This window comes from Bos indicus, chromosome 17, assembly GCF_029378745.1.
Source record: "Bos indicus isolate NIAB-ARS_2022 breed Sahiwal x Tharparkar chromosome 17, NIAB-ARS_B.indTharparkar_mat_pri_1.0, whole genome shotgun sequence".
NCBI lineage: Eukaryota > Metazoa > Chordata > Mammalia > Artiodactyla > Bovidae > Bos > Bos indicus.
Window position 1 is genome coordinate 65,340,379 of NC_091776.1, and position 20,781 is coordinate 65,361,159.

General features: G+C 54.1%; 2 protein-coding genes across 9 annotated transcripts in view; both read left to right on the forward strand.

Annotated features, from left to right (window-relative positions):
* Positions 1 to 10,543, forward strand: part of KIAA1671 (KIAA1671 ortholog) — a 184,826-nt gene extending 174,283 nt beyond the window's left edge. For all 8 annotated transcript variants that reach the window (XM_070769747.1, XM_070769750.1, XM_070769744.1 and 5 more), the window contains 2 exons: positions 4,454 to 4,536; positions 5,510 to 10,543. In XM_070769747.1, the coding sequence (XP_070625848.1) occupies positions 4,454 to 4,532 (79 nt within the window). In that variant the 3' untranslated portion in view covers positions 4,533 to 4,536; positions 5,510 to 10,543. The remainder of the gene's footprint in view (positions 1 to 4,453; positions 4,537 to 5,509) is intronic.
* Positions 10,544 to 10,663: 120 nt separating this feature from the next.
* Positions 10,664 to 19,468, forward strand: CRYBB3 (crystallin beta B3). Its single transcript, XM_019977332.2, has 5 exons — positions 10,664 to 14,289; positions 15,651 to 15,769; positions 16,943 to 17,075; positions 17,845 to 17,987; positions 19,158 to 19,468. The coding sequence occupies exons 1-5, from the start codon at positions 14,215 to 14,217 to the stop codon at positions 19,321 to 19,323; spliced, it is 636 nt and encodes a 211-aa protein (XP_019832891.1). The 5' UTR covers positions 10,664 to 14,214; the 3' UTR covers positions 19,324 to 19,468.
* Positions 19,469 to 20,781: the final 1,313 nt, after the last annotated feature.

Below are 20,781 nucleotides of genomic sequence, written 5' to 3' on the forward strand. Positions count from 1 at the left end.
TGTAGCCCACAGGTCAAATTCAGCCCACCGTCTGTGTTTGTTAATAAAGTTTTATTGGCACACAGCCATCGTGGAAGGGTTGTGTTTGTTAATAAAGTTTTATTGGCACACAGCCATCATGGAAGTGTTGTCCACAGCTGCCTTCCTTATGCAACTGCGGGCTTGACGCCTTGACACAGATAGCCTGTAACCTGCAAAGTCAGAGTTACTTACTGTCTACCTTTGTATCTGCCCTTAGTGATAGAGGAAGGCAGAAAAAGGGTTCAGAACCCAGACTTGAGGAAGGGTGTGGGAAAGGCTTCCAAGAGAAGGGATGCCCGAGCTGGGTCATGAGAGACACAAGAGGTAGCCAGAGTCACTTGCAAAGGCCCAGAGGCCCGGTAGAACTGGGTGCTGTGGGCAGTGCATGATATTGGAGCACAGAGCGGGCTGTGGGAAGCAGGGGTCAAGAGGATGAGAGAGGGCGACAGGCAGAGACAGAGACGGTGCCTCTCTCTCTTCTGAAAAGTATTTATTTACTTGGCTGCTCCAGGTCTTAGTGGTGGCACACGGGATCTTTAGTCCCGGCTTGTGAGCTCTAATAGGTGGCACGTGGGATCTTAGTTCCCTGACCAAGGATCAGACCCTGGCCCCTCGCGCTGGGAGCACAGGGTCGTAACCACTGGACCACCAGGGAAGTCCTGAGATGGTGCCTCTCTCTTGCTCTGGGGACGCCAGAATCGCCCTGGAGTCAGCTAAGGGTGCCAGTATTTCTCGAGGGCTGGAGAGGCCCCCAGGCTAGGGGCCCCCTGGTCCTGAGCCTCCACCAGGAGGCTTGCTTGGGCGGTACTCAGACCCCTTTCTGCCCAGGGGACCTCTTCTTCCTCACAGACCCCCACCCCACCCCCAGCCAAATCACCAATGTCCCCAAGCCCTCCAGGACCGTGGGATTGGGAGCTCTGTCTGAGACCAACAGAAGTCAGGTCTTGTGTGCACTTGTGTTTGATTATAAAAGTCGTACACACTCACTGTAGGAACTGTAGAAAATATAAAATGAATATAAAGCAGGAAAGAAAACCAGCCAAGATCTGACACCACCACCGCCCACCTTCACCACCCACTCAAAGACGACCATGTGAAATCTGGGCTTTTCTCCCTCCGTGGTTTTTAAATGTAGTCAAGACCACAGCGTACACTACACACAGCTTCTTCTCCGGTTACGTGCTTCACACGATGGTTCTCCTGTGGCCATCAAAGTCTTCGTAAGTGTGATCTCTCTTTCCTTTAAAAACTTTCAAGAGTTTTTGTTTGACTTCATCGTTTTTGTTCAAATGATGTGTTCTCATGACAGCCATGCTGAGGACAAAGAAAGATACATAAAGAAGAAAGTAAAAAGTAAAACACTCAAAAGTGTTGTCATTCAAAAAAAAAAAAGTGTTGTCATTCAGATGGTGATGACTCAAGTGTATTCACTTGGGGAAAATGAACTTGTGACCTGAGAGCTTTCTGGATGTGTATTCTTCAATTTTAGAAAAAGCTGAAACAGATTGTACCTCCCCCAAATAATTATTGTTAATTATTCGGTAAACATAAGGCCTATCTAATCTATGTATATCTTACAGGCATTGTACTAGTCAGGGTTCTCCAAAGAAACATAGCCCATTAAGATGTATACACTGGAAAAGAGAGAGAAAGAGACAGAAGGATGTATTTTAAGGAACGGGCTTTCATGATTACGGAGGCTGACAAGTTCTGAAATCTGCAGGGCAGGTGGGCTGGCTGGAGACCTGGGGAAGAGCCAGTGTCGCAGTTCAAGTCCCAAAGACAGTATCTTTCCTGAGTTCCCCCTTCTTCTGGGGAGGTCGGTCTTTTTCAGCTAAAGCCTTCAGCTGATAGGATGGGGCCCACCCATGTTATGGAGAGTAATCTGCTTTATTCAGAGACCACTGGTTTAAATACTAACCTCACTAGACCATTCAGGTATGACCTAAATCAAATCCCCTATGATTATAGAGTGGAAGTGAGAAATAGATTTAAGGGCCTAGATCTGATAGATAGAGTGCCTGATGAACTATGGAATGAGGTTCGTGACATTGTATAGGAGACAGGGATCAAGACCATCCCCATGGAAAAGAAATGCAAAAAAGCAAAATGGCTGTCTGAGGAGGCCTTACAAATAGCTGTGGAAAGAAGAGAAGCGAAAAGCAAAGGAGAAAAGGAAAGATATAAGCATCTGAATGCAGAGTTCCAAAGAATAGCAAGGAGAGATAAGAAAGCCTCCCTCAGCAATCAATGCAAAGAATAGAGGAAAACAACAGAATGGGAAAGACTAGAGATCTCTTCAAGAAAATCAGAGATACCAAGGGAACATTTCATGCAAAGATGGGCTCGATAAAGGACAGAAATGGTATGGACCTAACAGAAGCAGAAGATATTAAGAAGAGATGGCAAGAATACACAGAAGAACTGTACAAAAAAGATCTATACGACCCAGATAATCACGATGGTGTGATCACTGACCTAGAGCCAGACATCCTGGAATGTGAAGTCAAGTGGGCCTTAGAAAGCATCACTACGAACAAAGCTAGTGGAGGTGATGGAATTCCAGTTGAGCTATTCCAAATCCTGAAAGATGATGCTGTGAAAGTGCTGCATTCAATATGCCAGCAAATTTGGAAAACTCAGCAGTGGCCACAGGACTGGAAAAGGTCAGTTTTCATTCCAATCCCAAAGAAAGGCAATGCCAAAGAATGCTCAAACTACCACACAATTGCACTCATCTCACAGGCTAGTAAAGTAATGCTCAAAATTCTCCAAGCCAGGCTTCAGCAATATGTGAACCATGAACTTCCTTATGTTCAAGCTGGTTTTAGAAAAGGCAGAGGAACCAGAAAACAAATTGCCAATATCCGCTGGATCATCGAAAAAGCAAGAGAGTTCCAGAAAAACATCTATTTCTGCTTTATTGACTATGCCAAAGCTTTTGATTGTGTGGATCACAATAAACTGTGGAAAATTCTGAAAGAGATGGGAATACCAGACCACCTGATCTGCTTCTTGAGAAATTTGTATGCGGGTCAGGAAGCAACAGTTAGAAGTGGACATGGAACAACAGACTGGTTCCAAATAGGAAAAGGAGTACGTCAAGGCTGTATATTGTCACCCTGCTTATTTAACTTATATGCAGAGTACATCATGAGAAACCCTGGGCTAGAAGAAACACAGGCTGGAGTCAGGATTGCTGGGAGAAATATCAATAACCTCAGATATGCAGATGATACCACCCTTATGACAGAAAGTGAAGAGGAACTAAAGAGCCTCTTGATGAAAGTGAAAGTGGAGAGTGAAAAAGTTGGCTTAAAGCTCAACATTCAGAAAATGAAGATCATGGCATCTGGTCCCATCACTTCATGGGAAAAAGATGGGGAAATAGTGGAAACAGTGTCAGACTATTTTTCTGGGCTCCAAAATCACACAGATGGTGACTGCAGCCATGAAATTAAAAGACGCTTACTCCTTTGAAGGAAACTTATGACCAACCTAGATAGTATATTCAAAAGCAGAGACATTACTTTGCCAACAAAGGTCCGCCTAGTCAAAGCTATGGTTTTTCCTGTGGTCATGTATGGATGTGAGAGTTGGACTGTGAAGAAGGCTGAGCACCAAAGAATTGATGCTTTTGAACTGTGGTGTTGGAGAAGACTCTTGAGAGTCCCTTGGACTGCAAGGAGATCCAACCAGTCCATTCTGAAGGAGATCGGCCCTGGGATTTCTTTGGAAGGAATGATGCTAAAGCTGAAACTCCAGTACTTTGGCCACCTCATGCGAAGAGTTGACTCATTGGAAAAGACTCTGATGCTGTAAGGGATTGGGGGCAAGAGGAGAAGGGGACGACAGAGGATGAGATGGCTGGATGGCATCACTGACTCGATGGATGTGAGTCTCAGTGAACTCCGGGAGTTGGTGATGGACAGGGAGGCCTGGCGTGCTGCGATTCATGGGGTCGCAAAGAGTCGGACACGACTGAGCGACTGATCTGATCTGATCATCTTAAAAAAAAAAAAAAAAAACCTTCACAGAAGCATCTAGTTGACCGAGCAGATGGGTACTGTGCCGTAGCCTAGAATTTTAACCCTCACGAGCATTTGCATGGGTAGAGATGGATGGATGGATGGGTATTTGGGTGACGGATGGATGGAAATAATTTATGTGAGCATGAGTTTCTGCTGCAGGTGGTTTCATAGAATGGACATACCATAATGTATTGAACGTTCCCCAGTTGGGAACTTGGGGGCACCTTGGTTAGTTCCTGTCTGAATCACACAGACCTGGGCGTCTTTGCCACCCGCCTATGTGGCTCAGCTCCCCCCGACCCTTGCACAGAAGCGGGAGGCTTGGGTCCCACACAGCCCTGCCCGCAGGCCCAGCCCTCACTCAGGCTGGCACCTGACTCCCACCGGCTTTGTGGTTTCAGATCGGAGGAGCCCTCTCCCCAGTGGCTGAAGGAGCTGAAATCCAAGAAAAGACAAAGCCTGTATGAGAATCAAGCTTGAGCAGGTATGGGGGGCCCCGGAGTGGGTACTCGGGCAGAGCCTGCAACCCGAGGAGCAGGGAACTTGGGCCGGGAAGCAAAGGCTCGGATACTTGGAGTGCTGTACCTTGGAAGGAGAAGGGAAGACGTGGGTGAGGGTGTCCTGGGTTCCTGGAAAAATGAGGGCGGTGGTCTGCTGCCGCCTAGGGAAAAGCACACCGCTGGGCGGCCCAGGATGGAAGGGACGGGCAGGACTCTGGTCTCGTGTCCTCGGCCAGCCCTCCTCGCCGAATCTCAGCCCCACTTCATAAAATGACTTCAGAGAGCAGCGTTTCCACACTGCCCCCGGTTTCTACATTCCTGTTCAGTCTGCACGAGGCTTCCCGGTGTTAGCAGTGGTAGAGAACCTGCCTTCCAGTGCAGGGCACCTAAGAGATGCAGATTCAGTTCCTGGGTCTGGAAGATCCCCTGGGGGAGAGCACGGCAACCTACTCCAGTATTCTTGCCTGGAGAACCCCCTGGACAGAGGAGCTTGGCGGGCTATAGTCCATGGGGTCACTAGAGAGTCAGATACGAATGAAGCCACTGAACACGCACACACACACATGCACACACACACACGTGTATATAATAAACTCCAAAAGTATCTCTGAAGCTTCCTATAAACCTGTGCTCTAGGGTTTTGGAGAGGGGATCAGAGCCTGTGTTCAGCGTTCAGTGCTGTACCCATGATATCTCAGTCAAGCCTGCAGCGATCCATTTGAGGGCATCAAAGCTGGCACCCTGACCTGATCCTAAACTACAGGCTCATTCCATCATATCTGGCTGCCCGCCACCTTCTTCATCCCACTCCTCAAAAAAATAAAACACCAAAGTGGTGTTTCCTGGCCCATGGCTAGTTGGGGTGGCGTCTTGGGGAGTACCGGGAAAGCTTTGCAGGCTCGATGCTGGGGAGCAGTGGGGTCTCACTTCCCCCCTGCTGACACTCGTCCTCTCCAGACAGGGGACACCGCCACGTCTAACGAACAAGCCTTAACTGCCCGAACCCGAAGACGAGGTCCCGCTGTTGCCGTCGCTTCCTGCACATGCCTGGTCCCTCTGGCTGGCTGGTCGGTTGTCTGTCGGTCGGGTAGAGAAGGCGTCTCAGTGCCCGCCCCCCGCAAGCTCCCCCGATCGATCAGGGAGGAAGGCTCACCCTTCACAAGCCCGTGCACCATCTCCGCAGACAGCGCTTCAGGCTGGGGAAGAGACCGGGCGGTCCAGAAATGTCCATGCTGGTGGTTTTGGTTTTTTGGGATTTTTTTTTTAAACGTAAAAATGTGCATTTCTACACATTTTTAGACCCCTGCGAAGCTCCAGGAACATGGATATGAAGGCTGGACCGTCTCCCCTGGGTTCTGAATCATGAAAGCGCCTCTTTCCCCCCTCACCACAGGACTGATCTTTTTCAAAAGGACATTTCCAAGGAAGATGAAACCATTCATTTCCTGCTGTAACCAGTGGTCCAGGGCAGTGCCACCGGGTCGAGGTGGGCAGGGTGGTCTCGATTGCTCCTTTGGCGAATTCCTTCTCCCTCTCAAAGCAGTCAGCAGTCCTACCTTTAAGCACCCCCGCCGCAGTTCCTCGAGTGCGTTTGTCCCCGCAGTGTGCAGGGCTGGCCTGTGGCCTCGTTCCTCACGCTCTGTGTGCTTCGGAAGGCGATAAAGCAATAATCTCACCAGCTTTCTCTGCAATTCAGGACGTATGTGCATTTCACGCTGCGGAGCAGGAGAGGCGTGCAAGTGTCGGATCGTCTCAGGTGCTCCTCTCCCCGCCCCCAAGCTTGTAAGAGTGTCAGTGTCACCCGTGTGCACGTTTTCCCGGTTCCTTCCTGAGAGCTCTGAGCTCCCGTGGGTGACCTTCGATCCCAAGGCTTCCCAAACCGGCGGCCCCAACAGCAGTGCCTTTCCCTCCCGCACGTCAGACCCGCCCCTGGAGTCTTTTCCTGCAAAGGCCTTTTCTGACCGCGACCTGAGCTGCTGGCGTGGGAGGAGCCGCTCCCCGGTGGCCTCTGGGCGCCGGCGAACGCGGGGTCCTTGTTGTCTGCCCTCACCTCTCCTTCGTACCCACCCTCCCCGCCAGCCCCCCAGTTCTCGCTGACCAGGTGCTTTTTCTAGGTCCCAGTGCAGGAAGGGAGAGTCTTGCTGAAAGCCCGTCTCTGGAGGGGAGTCCCTCCACTCCCGCCAGCCCCCAGTCCAGGGACTCCGGACAGACCTGCTGGATGCTGGGCGACCAAGTATAGCCTTGCTGGCCTCTTCTTGCTTGCCAACTCTAAGCTCGTTCCCAGGGATCTCCAAGACCTCTGGGGTCTCCAGCCATTGTCTACTCTGTCCTCTTTGTGTGTGTGTGTGGAGATTTCTCCACACCAGCCTCCTCCACCTCTCAGGCCCAAGGCTCCAGCATACAGCCCAGAGGTGGCCGGCCCACCCGCCACGTCTGGAGTCGCCACAAACTTTGTGCCGACCTTGCCCGGGAGTCGCTCACCTGAGAGAAGGATGCTTGGGCAGTTCATAGTGCAGCCTGTGATTGCTGAGGGGTGCTGGGCTCAGCTTGCTGAGTCTCTCTTGGAGAAATCCATTCTTTGCAGATGGTCTCAAAACACGCCTCCCTCCCCTGGCCACTCCCTCCCTCCTTCAGTCTCTGCCGTCTCCCCAACTCTCCTTCCTCTCTTATCTCCCTTCACCGCCTCTTCCCTCTTTTGGAGGATGGAGATCAATCCTGTTGCTCCGGGTTAAGACCAACACTTGGGCCAGAGAGGGGTTATGGCTCAGCACAGTGGACGGTGACCGAGGTGGATCAGGGCGCCCTCCCCCCGAGCCTTGTTGGTCAGGCTCCGGCCACTGCACGGCGGCGGTTGGAGCCTGCCCCTGGCAGCCTTGTGCATCTGTGTCCGGAGGCTTGGTCCTGCTTGACCGTCGTCTGTATTCTCTTCATCCCTCCAGTTTGCAGTCAGTCCATTCTCTCTGGCCATTTGGGGATTTAATCCTTTGAGGATCCGCGTCAGTTGATTTTTGTACCTTATTTTTTTAAAGAACCAGTTCACCTTTTATTTCAGTTTGGATGTTGTGACTTTCCAGGTCAACAGGTCCCCTTTAAAAGCCACTCCTGTGTGCTTTGACCCTGACCCCTTTTCTTGGCAATGGTCTTTCCGTCTTTCTCAAGGTGGAGAGGCACCTTGGTTCCATCTTAGGCAGCAAGAAGTGACCTGCTGTGTTCGGTCAGCACCCACCAGGCAAAAACGCTCAGTTCTCAGTCAGTCGTGTTTTCAGCCCAAGTTTACCCTAGAGGAAAGAAAAACCCCTTGAAAACGAGACTGACCTGGAGATCGTCTACCTAACCTCCCACTCCCAGACTGGAAATAAAACTCCCATTTAATTCCTTGGTGACGAGGACGGGCAAAGTCCACCCCTTGAAACTGACTGCAGCAGCCTCATCCCTCCCCCACAGAGCAGATAGTCTCGGTGGGTCAGGAGCCACCAGCTCAATGCAGGCTCCTGGGACCTCCGGCTCCGGCCGCGATCCCTACAATGACGTCTCCAGCAACCGATTCTCTGCTGGGAGCCTCTGCGGACAGCCAGCTGGGCCAGTGGGTTCTTTTACTTCTCTTTCTAAGCGGGGTGAGCCCTCGGGGGCCACGCAGGGGGTTGTATGTATGCTGGTTTCTTGAGTTCTCCTGCAGCCGCCTTTGGAAACCCATCTCCTTTTCAACGGCCTGAGTAATGCCTTAACCATTCATCTGCAGTCAAGTCACCCGCCCTCATCGAGCCCTCCTAACCTGGGCCTTTGGTATTCTTTCAGTGACAGTTTTATACAGAATGCGTCCAAAATAAGGTGGCTAGATAGGTGATATTTTAAAGTATAATCCCTCTCTCTCTCTCTCTCTCTCTCCCGGCTTCCCTCTCCCCACCTGCTTTGCACATCAGCATTTTGACAGCTGCTCTTCTGAGAAGTCCATATCACTTTCCCCTCCAGTCCGTGCCCCTCTTCACACTCTCTTGCCTAAGGTAACAGACGCCTTTGACCTGTAAAATTCCACGGTGAGGCCTCAAGAGTCAGTGTGGTGGAAAACCCCTCAGCGCCACCTGAGAAACTCCAGAAGAGTTGTGTCCCACCTCCCCAGTGTTTGGGATGTTGCGGGCTTTGAGCAACGCAGCCCCGACAACCTCCAGTTGCCTGGGATTTGGGGAGAGAACAGTCAGATGGGGAGGTTTTGCAGGGGACCAGCCAGGCCACATGCTTTCAGCACTTCTTCCGTGCTTCCCGGGAAGAAGTGAGGCCAGCTCTGGGTATTGGAATAGATGTGGGCCCCGAGGCCCTAGGCCCTCAGCCTCAGAGGCTGTGCAGGTGATTTGGAAAACCCTGGGGCATGGTTTCCCCGAAGGAGAGCTCAGCTGCTCCCGCCCGGTGCTGCTAACCGCCTTGTCCATTTATGTTTCGCTTCGCGATGCCCACAGACTGCCCAGGAGCCAGGCGTGATTACAGTGTTAAAGCCCCACAGACGTGTGGTCGGATCTCCTCCACAGTGAAACGCTGGCGTCCAGGTGACTCCTGCGTGGAAGATGGCATCCCACCCAAGGAGAGGGCTCTCCAGGCATCCTCCCTCCTCCTCCTCCTCCCCCACCCCTGTGGTCCTTCCCACACCGCCCTGCCCCTTAGTACAGGAAGCTGGACGACGGCGGCCTCTGTGTGAACCAGCATTGCAGGGTGAGGTCTATGGGGAAGGGGGAGGAAGGCTCTTTCTGCTGGGAATTGCCCCTCCCTCCTGTTTCAGCCGTGGCGTTGCTACAGTCAGACTGTGCCTTTCCTCTTTTGACCTGTGTTGAAACAGGAAAGTGAGAAAAAAAGCCCCATGGCATCATGATGCCATGGGGTAGGAGGGACCCACTCCACATCTGGGAGTGGTGGATCTGAGTCCCGTGCTGAGAGCCACCAGGTGCCACCGTGTTGGGATTCTGGGCAAGGCGAGGGTCCCGAAACGCAGAGCCACGTAGACAGCCAGCAGGCACACACGCACTGCGTCTCGGCCAGTCCGTGTCTCCTTTGGCCCCCCGCCCCCGTCACCCCTCTAGAGATCTCTTTGTCTGGGTTGGCTTCTGCAGGGAAGGGAGGGCCAGAAAGGTTCTTGGAAAGTCAGCCTGAGATTTCTGGCAAGGTCACCCCTCAGCCCCTCCCCATCGTCCTCTCCGAATCCCCTTGTCACCCTCATGCCTGGCACCACACCGTCTCATGAATCAGCCTGGCACTTTCTTAACCATCTCTGGTGGCATTATGCCTGCTTAAGAAAAATATATGTATAGTGCCAGTTGTGTGAAAGAATGGTCTCGTTCCACACCGCCTTATAGATCCGTAAATACGGGGCTTGTACAAGTCATCTATTGTGTTTGGGGAGATATTTTGTGCTGCGTTGTTTCTGAAGTCATATCAGTATCCTCCAAGTCCCATACTTCCCCTGTGACTACGATCCTTGGAATGCTCTGTAAGATGGGGGGCAGTGGAGATATACGTATACCTACACCATTGTATTTTCCTGACCTTTCTCCTGGGTCCCTTCCTCCAATATCTGAGTCACGATCGAAAAGGAACCCGAGTCCTGCGTGCGGGAAAGTTGAAGCGTCCTGCCAGCTGGTGTCCTCGTGGTTGCCTTACGAATTCACGGGCTCCAGGAGGTTTGAACGGAAGGCGGTCGACCGGCACTTTATTCAATCCCAGAAAGGACCTCTCTAATCATGTGACTGAGAATTCATCCAGGAAAAAAAAAAAAAAAAAAACTATATTTTTAACGTCAAAACCAACGGGGCTTCCCGGACCTCTCAGAGTATCGGATGTCTACAAGTGCTTTTCTATTTTGTAACTGTAAAGAGATTTCATACGCACAGCAGAGCAGTTGGGAGTCTGGTCGACTGCCCTAAAACACAATGACCTTTTGCATGTACAAAGATGTCACATTCAGACTCTGGAAACAGCAAATAAAGCTTTGACGCGAGCTGCCCTGGAGACCTCAGCGTGTCGGTGTGTGAATGAATGGACTCCCCCACGCATGCATGCCTGTCCCCAGCTGAGTCAGTCCCTCCACCGCGCTGAGGGGGGCCAGTCTGGGGGGCCCGGCTGCGGGAGAGCGCAGCAGGGGTCCTGGGAACGGGGGCCCGATGGAGACAGAGCCGGATCTCCACTCAGCGTGGGCTTGAATCCCCAACTCTGCTTCCTCCTGGCTGTGGGGTATCTCTGGACCCCCACGCTCCCCCAGAATAGAGGTGGTGAGTGTGACATGAGCTGGCAGAAGTTAAAGGCAGTGGCCCCGGGTGGACTCAGCCCGTCTGCACATCTGGCAAGATGACAGGGGGTGTCTTTTAAATCATCGCAAGGAGGGAAGGGCGTGCTCCTGGCATGTAGCGAGAGGAGGCCAGGGATGCTGATCAACATCCCCCACTGCCCAGGACAGCCCTCCTGCCCCGTCAAAGAATAATCCAGCCCCGCTCGGCAACAGCACCAAGACCGAGAACTCTAGGTTAAAGACGTGTGGCATGCGAGATCTGGGCATCTGGGTCTTCAGGACCCTAAAGGAGCTGATGGCAGGGGGGTGGTCAGGGGGGATCAGGCCTGCCGGGCCATCCCCACCTCTTGCCCCCTGATGTCCCCGGCGGGTGCCGGCTGCATCTCAGGTTAAGGGGCTGAGACCGGCTCTGCTCTCCATGAGCGCCAGAAGGAAGCAGCCCCTCGGGCTGAACTGTCAGCAGTGGGCAGGATCCTCAGTGATTAAGAAAGTGAGGCTGCCCTGTTTTGTTCCCGTGGCTCGAGGAGAGAGAAGCTTCTCCACTGGCAGATGAGGAGACTGTGGCTGTGACCTTCATTCACTCCCCCAAGGTCACACAGATCCACCGGGTTCCAGAGCCCCGCTGTCACCCACCTCTCCGGGGATGCTGGGGTTTATGCTGACTTGAGGGTTTTAGCCAAAACCAAGCAACAGCTAAAGAAAACCCTCAGCTTAACAATTCACTCCTTTGCCCGTCATTTATTGCTTCAGTAACCACTGAATACAAGTTCCTCTCTTCTATCTTAGAGTAGAGCGGTCCTCTGAAGTCTTTGTTAAGCTGCAGTGGCATACATTGAAACAGTGGTTACCTGTGGACACAACCTGCTCACAGATGCACAAAAGAAATGGAGATAAAGAGCAGACACTCGCAGACAGGGTTCAAAGCCATGGCGGCCTGACGCTGTGATGCTGCGTGTAATTCCCACGGAAGACACTTGGTGGCGCCAGTCGCTGCTTGGGGCTCACCCTGCTTCTATAATGGCTCGTTATAAAATAAAGGCTGAATGCAACTGTTGCTTTTCACCTTTTTTCATAAAAGCAAAAGTCCTCTAGATTTCCTTCTGTTAGAGAAAATGGGTACTAATGTAGGTCTTTCATAAAAGCAAAGTGGCTTGAGGCAAACTTTTGAAAACTGAGGAAATTCTGTAGCTGTCACAGGTGAAATTATACTTTGTTACACGCACACAAAATGCATGGATCTAATTTTTTGGTCATAAATAAAGTGACTGTCATGATCGTCTTTATCCCTATTGAGGCTGAGAGCTGGACCCTGGAGCAGGCCAGCCCCTCCGCCTCCTGTCTGCTGTGTGACCCTGGGTAAGTGACTTCACCTCTCTGAACTGTCTTCCCCTCTATAGAGTGGCGATCACAATTCCTCCCCTCCAGGGGGCTGCATGAGGACTGAACACGCTCACGAAGCTGGCCCAGCGCCTTGCACATAGTAGGTCTCCCGTACGTGATCACTGTCGTCCGTAGATGCCTTCTCTATGAAGAAAAAGCATCTTTGTTGGGTCTGTTACCGTGTCTTGTGGGAATGTGTGGACAGATTTACACCCACCTTGGAGGGGATGTTCAGGGTGATCGGACTTAAATTTTAGGCCCCATGGCACGGGAAAATTGAGAAATTCTAGGGCTTGGCGCTTTAAGAACTGGAGCCATTCTGAGGGTGTCACGCACCCCAAAAAGAAGATGCTGGCACTGAGAAGCCAGAACAAGGAAGTTGAGGGCACTGAGAGCTTGGTGCTGCAGGGCTCCCTGGGAGGCTGACACGGTCCACCTGCCCCCAGGAAGTCATCAGAGACCACGGCTGAGGACACAGCACGGGGGCCTCCCCGGGCCTGCTATTGAGGTGAAGTGGCGCGCACGGAATCGGGTGGACAGGGCGCTGCCTCAGCAAGCCGGGATGTGCTGGGCTGTCAGAAAGCACCCATAAATAGGGCAGTCCCGGTGGCAGCAGACTGAGTCTGCAGACGGCGCCGGCCCCCTCTCTCCTCACGGCGACGGCAACAGGTGCACTCCGGGGGTGCGGGGACAGGGAGGCCGGCCAGACCTGGGCGGCCTCCATGGGAGGGGGCGTGCATGGCCGGCCCCCCTGCACCAGCCGGGGATCCACGTGAGGGCCGGAGCCAGAGGGAGGACTCAGGACGGCCCCCGAGCCAGCCGGTGTCTGACGGGGTGGGCAGGGTCGAGCCCTGGGGTGTGAGCTTAGGGCACAGGCCTGCAGAGACTGAGCACCACTGAGGAAGGGGAGTGGATAAAGTGAGGGGCTGGCACCTCTGCTGAGAGACCTCTCTGACCTGGCCCCATTTCCAGGGCCCGCTTTCTGATGAGGCTGGACACAGGGAAGCAGACAGCATTGCTGGACCTGTGTCCTGAGTATAAGGGCCATGCAGCCCGCCCGCTCCCAGGAATGTAGCGTGTGGCTGTGGTGCCTTCTGGTCCTTGGTGGGGGGCATCTGAAATGGGCATGTGTGTGTCCCAGAGAGAGAAGCTGGGGGCTGTTTTTGTGCACCAGGTGGAAATTGACCACGTACAGTAACCACGGGAGTGTGTGTGTGTGTGTGTGTGTGTGTGCACTCATGGGTGTGTTTATAAACAGGAGAACAGTCCTGTGTGTCTGGGTGTTTGGCATCAGGCAGACCCTTCCACATAAGAATTCAGGTCCAGCGGGGTGTGGCACCATCCCTAGGGATGAAGGGGTGCCGTCTGTCTGTCTGTGTCTCTTTAAGTGGCTGCTATACGGTGAGTGCTCTGTAAACGCACATGCGATGAAAACAAGCTGACCGGTGTCCCAGGGCCTGCTCTCCAGCATCTTGCTTTCTCTAGACATCTGTCCATCTGTTTCCCACTAGTCCCTGGTCTCCTGTTCCTCTCAATCACCCAGCCCAGGGCAAGGGACCGACTCGGTTCTCTTGGGCTCTTTGGCAAACGAAGGAATCGGTGAATGGAAGCCTACTGCCTGGGGGCGGAGGTGGGAGTGATCCTAGCAGAGGAGGCTCCCCGAGGCCCGCCCCCCACCCCTGAGCAGAGTCTGGAGGTGTAGTGTCCCTCCAAAGCTCCAGGGGAGGGGGAAGGGCACGGGCTTTGGAGTCCCATCCCAGCCCCGCCTCCCTGGCCCTAGGGATTTCCGCCTGTAAAGTGGGTATCCGCCTCCCCCTGACTGTCCCAGGCACAGCAGATGCTCGGTGGGATGTTTGCTAAATGACTGAAGGTTGGTTGTGAGCACCGACCACATCCCATGTCTCAGAGGCGGCCGAGTTCTGCCGCTTATCCTCGACTCCAGGCACATGGGTTCCCCCCCAGGCACACCTGGTGACCGTTCGCTTTGATTGAAGCCACAGGGGTTCCCGCGGAGATGGCAGAGCAGCACAGCACACCGGAGCAGGCTGCAGCCGGCAAGAGCCATGGCGGCCTTGGGGGCAGCTACAAGGTACGGGCGTCAGGGGAGGGGTCCCGGGGGGCCCTGGGCCCAGGGCTGCCTGTGGTCCTCGGGGCCAGCCTCCCGGCCAGGCAGTCTCTCTCCAGAAAGCAGCAGCAGCCCTTCCTGCCAGCCAGGAGCAAGAGGGCATCTCCCTTCTCTGCCCACTCTTGCCTCTTCTGTGTCCTCGTCTGCACGGGGGACCTGGTCACACCCACGCTGCCAGTGTCGACGGGGCTTTCAGGAGACATGGCGCTGACCCTCCTGCCTTAGCTCAGTCCAGTCCCTGGGCCTCCCTGGACCTCAGCAGCTCCACCTTTAACCTGGGGACGGCACCCACACTTCTCAGGGAGGTCAAACTCTGGTGCTATTACCATGGCCAGCAAACGGAGAAATCCAAGAGCTGGTGTTTGTGGGGTCTCTCCGCCCTTTCTAAGCTATCCCGGGGGCTTTAATTTAAAGCCCCTGTGGGGTCCCAGGATGGATTGACTAAGGAAATAAGTGGGGTCTTTGACCAGACGGAGGGGGGGGGCACCGGGAGGGCAAGAGCAGCACGGAGGCTTGCCTGGCTCTGTGCCTGATTCGTGGGTGAATCAGCCTTGCCCTGTGGACCCCCAGCTATCCTCCCACCGGAGAAGGGGGCATCACTGCCAGCCCTTCCTGGCTCCTTTTGGCATCTGTGGGCTTTCCCCCAGCCACAGCAGTGCTTATGAGAGAAGCGCGGGTGGGCTTACTGAATCCAGTACCCCCACTTAACCTGCTGTGCAGCCCAGGACCCTTTCTGAGCGCCCCCTTGACCCTGTGTAAAAGGACCGGAGCCGATGTTCCCCAGGGACCCGCTACAGAGACAGTTAGTGCTTCTAAGAGGGTGAAGGAGGCAAAACCCACCCTTGCCTTGGCAGCGCCTTCCTTGTGGGCACAGGAGCAGGTGAAGTTTAGCTAGTGCAAACTGGAGTTTTATTTGTGCTGCCCAGGACTTTCAAAACGGAGACATCTCACATTAAGGCAATGACAGATTTCGGCTTCTCTCGAAAAGCGTAGAAGGGGGCCCACAGCCCCTCCTGACCACAGCAACTTCGTTTCCCTAGAGTCCTCCCTCCAGTCATTTTGGACATTTCGCTTTACCAAGTTCTGCCCTGTTTCTGGCCAGACACCCAGCTTGCCGTCCCCTGGATTAATGGGGTTCCTGGAGGTGTTGCCCTCTGTGGCCACCAGGGGGCAGGGCAAGCCCGCGGTGCTGCTGGCTTCAGGCTGGTTCCTGGCAGAGCTGATGGAGCAGGGGTGGTACCTGCCTCCAAGGCCCTCCGGGGCAGGACACAGGCTGGGGTTGGGAGCCCGGCTCCGATGCGATGCTGAGGAGGCTGTGTTTCTAGGTGATCGTGTACGAAATGGAGAACTTCCAGGGCAAGCGGTGCGAGCTCACAGCCGAGTGCCCCAACCTGACGGAAAGCCTGCTGGAGAAAGTGGGTTCCATCCAGGTGGAGTCGGGCCCGTGAGTACCGGACCCTCAGCCCTCCTCCCAACCCTGAGCCCCCTGGGAGTCGGGAGGGCCAGGAAAAAGCTCTCAATCTGCTGTGGGGCCTTAGGCAACTCCTTCCCCATATCTGGCCTCAGTCTTCCCACCTGTAAATAGGAGCATTGAACAGTGATTGTCTTGGACTCCTTCCAGCTCTCCATCTCTGGGGTCAGTAGCAGAGCACTGTGCAGAGAGAACAGAAGAGCCCACGCGCCTGGCTCAGTGCCCAGCTAGTGGGGTCTAATACTTACGGCTTTAATAATGATGATAACATCTAAATTCTAACGTGCTTGATATCCTGGAATGGCTCAGTGGTAAAGACTCTGCCTGCCAATGCAGGAGACTCAGGTTCGATCCCTGGGTTGGGAAGATCCCCTGGAGAAGGAAATGGCAACTATTATTCTTCCTGGGAAATCCCATGGACAGAGGAGCCTGGCAGGCTACAGTCTATAGGGTCGCAAAGAGTCAGGCACAACTTAGTAACTAAACAATAGCAACAATATCCCTAAATTCTTACGATTGCCCACTTGACAGATAAGGAAACTGAGGCCAAAGTGGTTGACTGTTCTGTCCACATCCACCCAGTAAGCAGGAGTTCCCAGCTGGACCCCGAAGTATTCAGATAGAAAGTCCAGGCTGTGGTACTAACCACTTGGGTGAGGTGCTTCACCCTCTGGGCCTCTGTTTTCTCATCTGTCAAATGGGGATAATAGGCGTATGCACTTCAGAGTTTTTGTGAAAATGGACGGAGAGATATACTAAACAACAATATAATTGTAATAATAAGAATAACAATCTAATAGAGGAATTAGAGGAGGAGGGGGAGGAATAAGCGAAGGAGAAAAAGGAGGAGTTGTCGACGGACTCCTTACTGTGTGCCAGCCCTTGTGCTGAAAACGTTTCTGAGCAGCCTATACAGAGGTTGCACCTAAAACCGATTTCAATACTCTTTCCCAGGCTGGTTTTCTGGCTCAGAGTCTCAGCTCCTGGTAAGTTCTAGTACCTCCCTCAATACCAGGACTAGGGTCGGAGGAAAGGGGCAGTGTCAAAGGTCAGCAGCTATTGGGCACCACCCTCCTCCCTAGATGTGGGTCCTCCCCACCCCCAGGGCAGCAGAGATGAGTGACCCAGCCCTCCTTCCTCCTGCAGGTGGCTGGCGTTTGAACGCAGGGCCTTCCGCGGGGAGCAGTACGTGCTGGAGAAGGGGGACTACCCTCGCTGGGACGCCTGGTCCAACAGTCACCACAGCGACAGCCTCCTGTCCCTCCGGCCCCTGCACATTGTGAGTTCAGCCCCTGGGAGCCGGACACGCCAGGCGCTCCTGGCAGGCCCCTTTCACGAGCTCAGCCAAGAGCTCGGCTGGCAGGACCTGGCCCGGGGAGAGCCCTCGTTATTTCTGATCTGAGTGGTTTTGGGGGGACAAGACGTGGGCTACCGAATGGGCGCTGGGCTGCGGGTCAGGAGGCCGGATTCATGTCTTGCATTAGCCAGCAGGTCACTGGCATGTTCCTCTGTAGCCTCATTAAAATCGGGAGCCACGTGGTCCAGTGGAACCCATACAACCCGGTAAATAGCTTCAGAAAGTAACTGCAAATCAGCTCAAGTCCTTCCCCTGTGTTTCTCCAACACCTGAAAGAGACCCGGTGCCTGGTGGCTCTTCCCTCCCACCTGCTGACTCAGGCCAGCGGCTAGTCCCACCCTTCCTCCTTCTCACAATGACTGATGCTCCTTGAAGGGGGGATGGGAGGAGAAAGGCCAGGTAGACCAACTCAGAATCTGCTTTCATAAAGTGGGAATGTTTCTACATGAGTGATTCTGGTCTCCTGCCACCTTCTTTGTGCCTCGGTGTCCCTATCTGCTAAATGACAAGGTTTAACCAGACCTGAAAGCCCCCACTCTCGGTTTCATGGCTCTCTGGCTCTGGAAGTCCTAAGGAGACCAGCTCTGGGGGTGGGCGTTACTCTGCGGTGCCTTGAGCCTTTGCTGGAGCCTCCTGGGCCCTCTGTCCTGGACATGGGAGTAGCCGGTTCATCCCGTGGTCTTGCCCCCAGGATGGCCCGGATCACAAACTGCATCTCTTTGAGAACCCAGCTTTCGGCGGCCGCAAGATGGAGATAGTGGACGATGACGTGCCCAGCCTCTGGGCTCACGGCTTCCAGGACCGTGTGGCGAGTGTCCGGGCCATCAACGGGACGTAAGGGACCCGGCCCCACCCTTGCCCTGCCCTGTCCTCCAGTTCCCATGCCTCAGGCTCCAAATGGAATCTCTGTTCACAGTTTCCTACCTAACTGGCGTTTCCCGCTCCCCCCAGGTCTGGAGGCCCTTCATTCGAGTCAGGGCCCCTACACCAGCCTTGCTCAAAGCCCCCATGATTTGAATGTCCACCTGCTTGCATTCCTGTACCATTGGATTTCCAGGAAGCCTCGACTTAGAGACAGTTTGTTTTTTTTAACCAAGTGAAATCTGCACCCCCTAACTTGTCTGCATCAGTCTTCACTCCTTTTCTGAACTCCCCTAGACCTTGGAGTTCAGATTTGTTTTTCCCTTTTCACAGTCTTTGTCCTTCTCACCAGGAGACCCAGCACGTATGTAGGGGTGGCCCGAGTGGTACACAGGAGAACAGGCTCTTCTCCTCCCTCCTTCGAGGCTTAATATCTCTGTTAACGCAATCTTGGGGTCGCTCTCCCTTTGTCTAGGCAACTACACCTCACTTGTGGGCTTGTAACCTGGGATTGGGCCTCGAGAGGTGCCACCTCTACCTGATAATACTGTATTCAACAACTTTTCACTGAGCATCTGCTGTGTGTAGGGTACGGGGGCAATAAGAACTACATAACTCCCATAATTCATCCCTTGGTAATTTCACAGTTTAATAGGGAAACAGACAAGGAAACAGCTATTCACAATTTGTAGTGATCAGAACTGTGATGGGGGGCATGCAGGGGCTCTGGGGGTCCTGATGAGGTACCTGGTTTAGCCTGGAGCAATCAGGAAGGGCTTTCTTGAGGAGGAGATGTCCAAATTGATATGTAAATGTTGCTATGAAAGAGGGGATGAAATGAGGATGAGGCAAGGGACAGCATTCCAGGCAGAAGGAACAGCAGGTGTAAAGGCTTAGAGATATGCGGGTTCAGGGAGAGGCTGAGACAGGCTGGAGTGTGGGGTATGAAGGAGGAATGAGAGGTAAGGCTAGAGTCTCATTTCTGAGCAGGGCTAGGAGTTTGAATTCATCCCCAGGGCACTGGGAAGCCAAGGAAGGATTCGGGCAGGTGGAGAGCAGGCTCAGGGGCTGGTTTTCAAAGACTGGGTCTGGCTGGGAGGCGAGAGCCCGGAGGCTTCTCACGCCGACCTCGCCTCCCTGCAGGTGGGTTGGCTACGAGTTCCCGGGCTACCGCGGGCGCCAGTACGTGTTCGAGCGGGGCGAGTACCGCCACTGGAACGAGTGGGACGCGAACCAGCCGCAGCTGCAGTCCGTGCGCCGCATCCGCGACCAGAAGTGGCACAAGCGAGGCGTGTTCCTCAGCAGCTGAAGGGCGCCCAGGCCCCAGTGGCCCAGGCCCGCCCCGGGGGGCAGCAAAGGCAAGAAGAGGAGGCTCCAGGGCCGGGGTGAGGGCCTGCCGGGCCACCCTTCCCCCGAATCTGCTCAATAAAGCCTGGGGCCGGCCCCCCACCTGCCATGCTCCTCCGCGTCACTGCATGAGGGGGCGGGCTCCGGGGTGGAGCCGGGAGGGGCAGGGCGAGGGAGGCTGCGGCTAAAGGTTCTGAGCGCCCCAAGCAAGGGACGGCTGGGAGCTGTGCTCCCACTCCAAGCCCCCGGTTCTCATCAGGCGAGCCCTGATCGTGTGTCTGTCCGCCTGTGTCTCCATCTGGCAGTCTGTCCATCCATCCATCCGTCTAGTCTTCCTTCCGTATTTCTATGTTTTCTTCTGTCCGTTGGTTTATCCATCCTTCCTTCTACCCACTCATCTTTCTTTTCGTTCCTGCAGTTCTTCCTTCCCTCCATCCTTCCATCCGCTATTCATTCATCCATTCATCCATCCACCCCTCCTTCCATCCATCTATCCATACATCCACCCTTGCGGCCACCCTCTCACCCATTAATCCATCCATCCTTCTCCTTGCCCATCCACCTGTCCATCATCCCCCCTCCATCTCTCTGTCTGTCTCTGTTTTCTTTAACGTATTTGACAAATGCCAGGCCCTGTTCAAGGCCTGAGGTCACAGCAGACAACTGAACAAAAGCCCCGCCCTCACGGAGCTCACCTTCTATGAGAGCCCGAACATAAGTGAACAAGTTTGACCATAACATCAGGAGGTGGCCAAGGTTAAGGACAAGAAAGCTGGATTCAAGGATGCAGGGTGATGGGGTGGTGGTCAGAGAACTCCACTCTGAGGCGGTGACATTTGAGCTCAGACCTAAGTAAGCTAGGGGAACATTCCAGGTGGAAGGAGAACAGGCTTTGCAGCTGAGTGTTGGAGACACAGCAGTGGGAGGCCAGTGGGTCTGGAATGTGTTACCTGAGAAATTGGGAGGGGTCAGAGAGGGAGTTAAGGTCACCTATAGGGCTCTACCGACCCTGGCAAACTCTGACTCTTCTCCAGGAGGTGGGAGCCATGGAGAGTTTGAACAAGGCGAGTTTGAACGGTCTGCTTTTAGGTTTAACAGGACCACTCTGGCTGGGGCCCAGAACACAGACAGGGGGACAGGGGGACGGGTCGGGAGGCTCCTGCAGAGATCGGGGTGAGCTGAGATGACATGGTGCCCTGACCCTCTCTCTTCCATGCTCAGTGGCCACCCCCTGCCCTTCTGCAGCCTTGGTTTGATGGCTGAGCCCCCACCCCACCCCTGACTCCTGACCATCACCGCTCTGAGCCTCAGTGGCTTCATCCGGCCCAAGGGGGTTGCCAGGCAGAGCCGGGTACCCGAATGAGTCTCCTCTGACCTCCCTCCGTGGGAAGAGGAGGGACTGTCTGGCTGGACAGGTGCC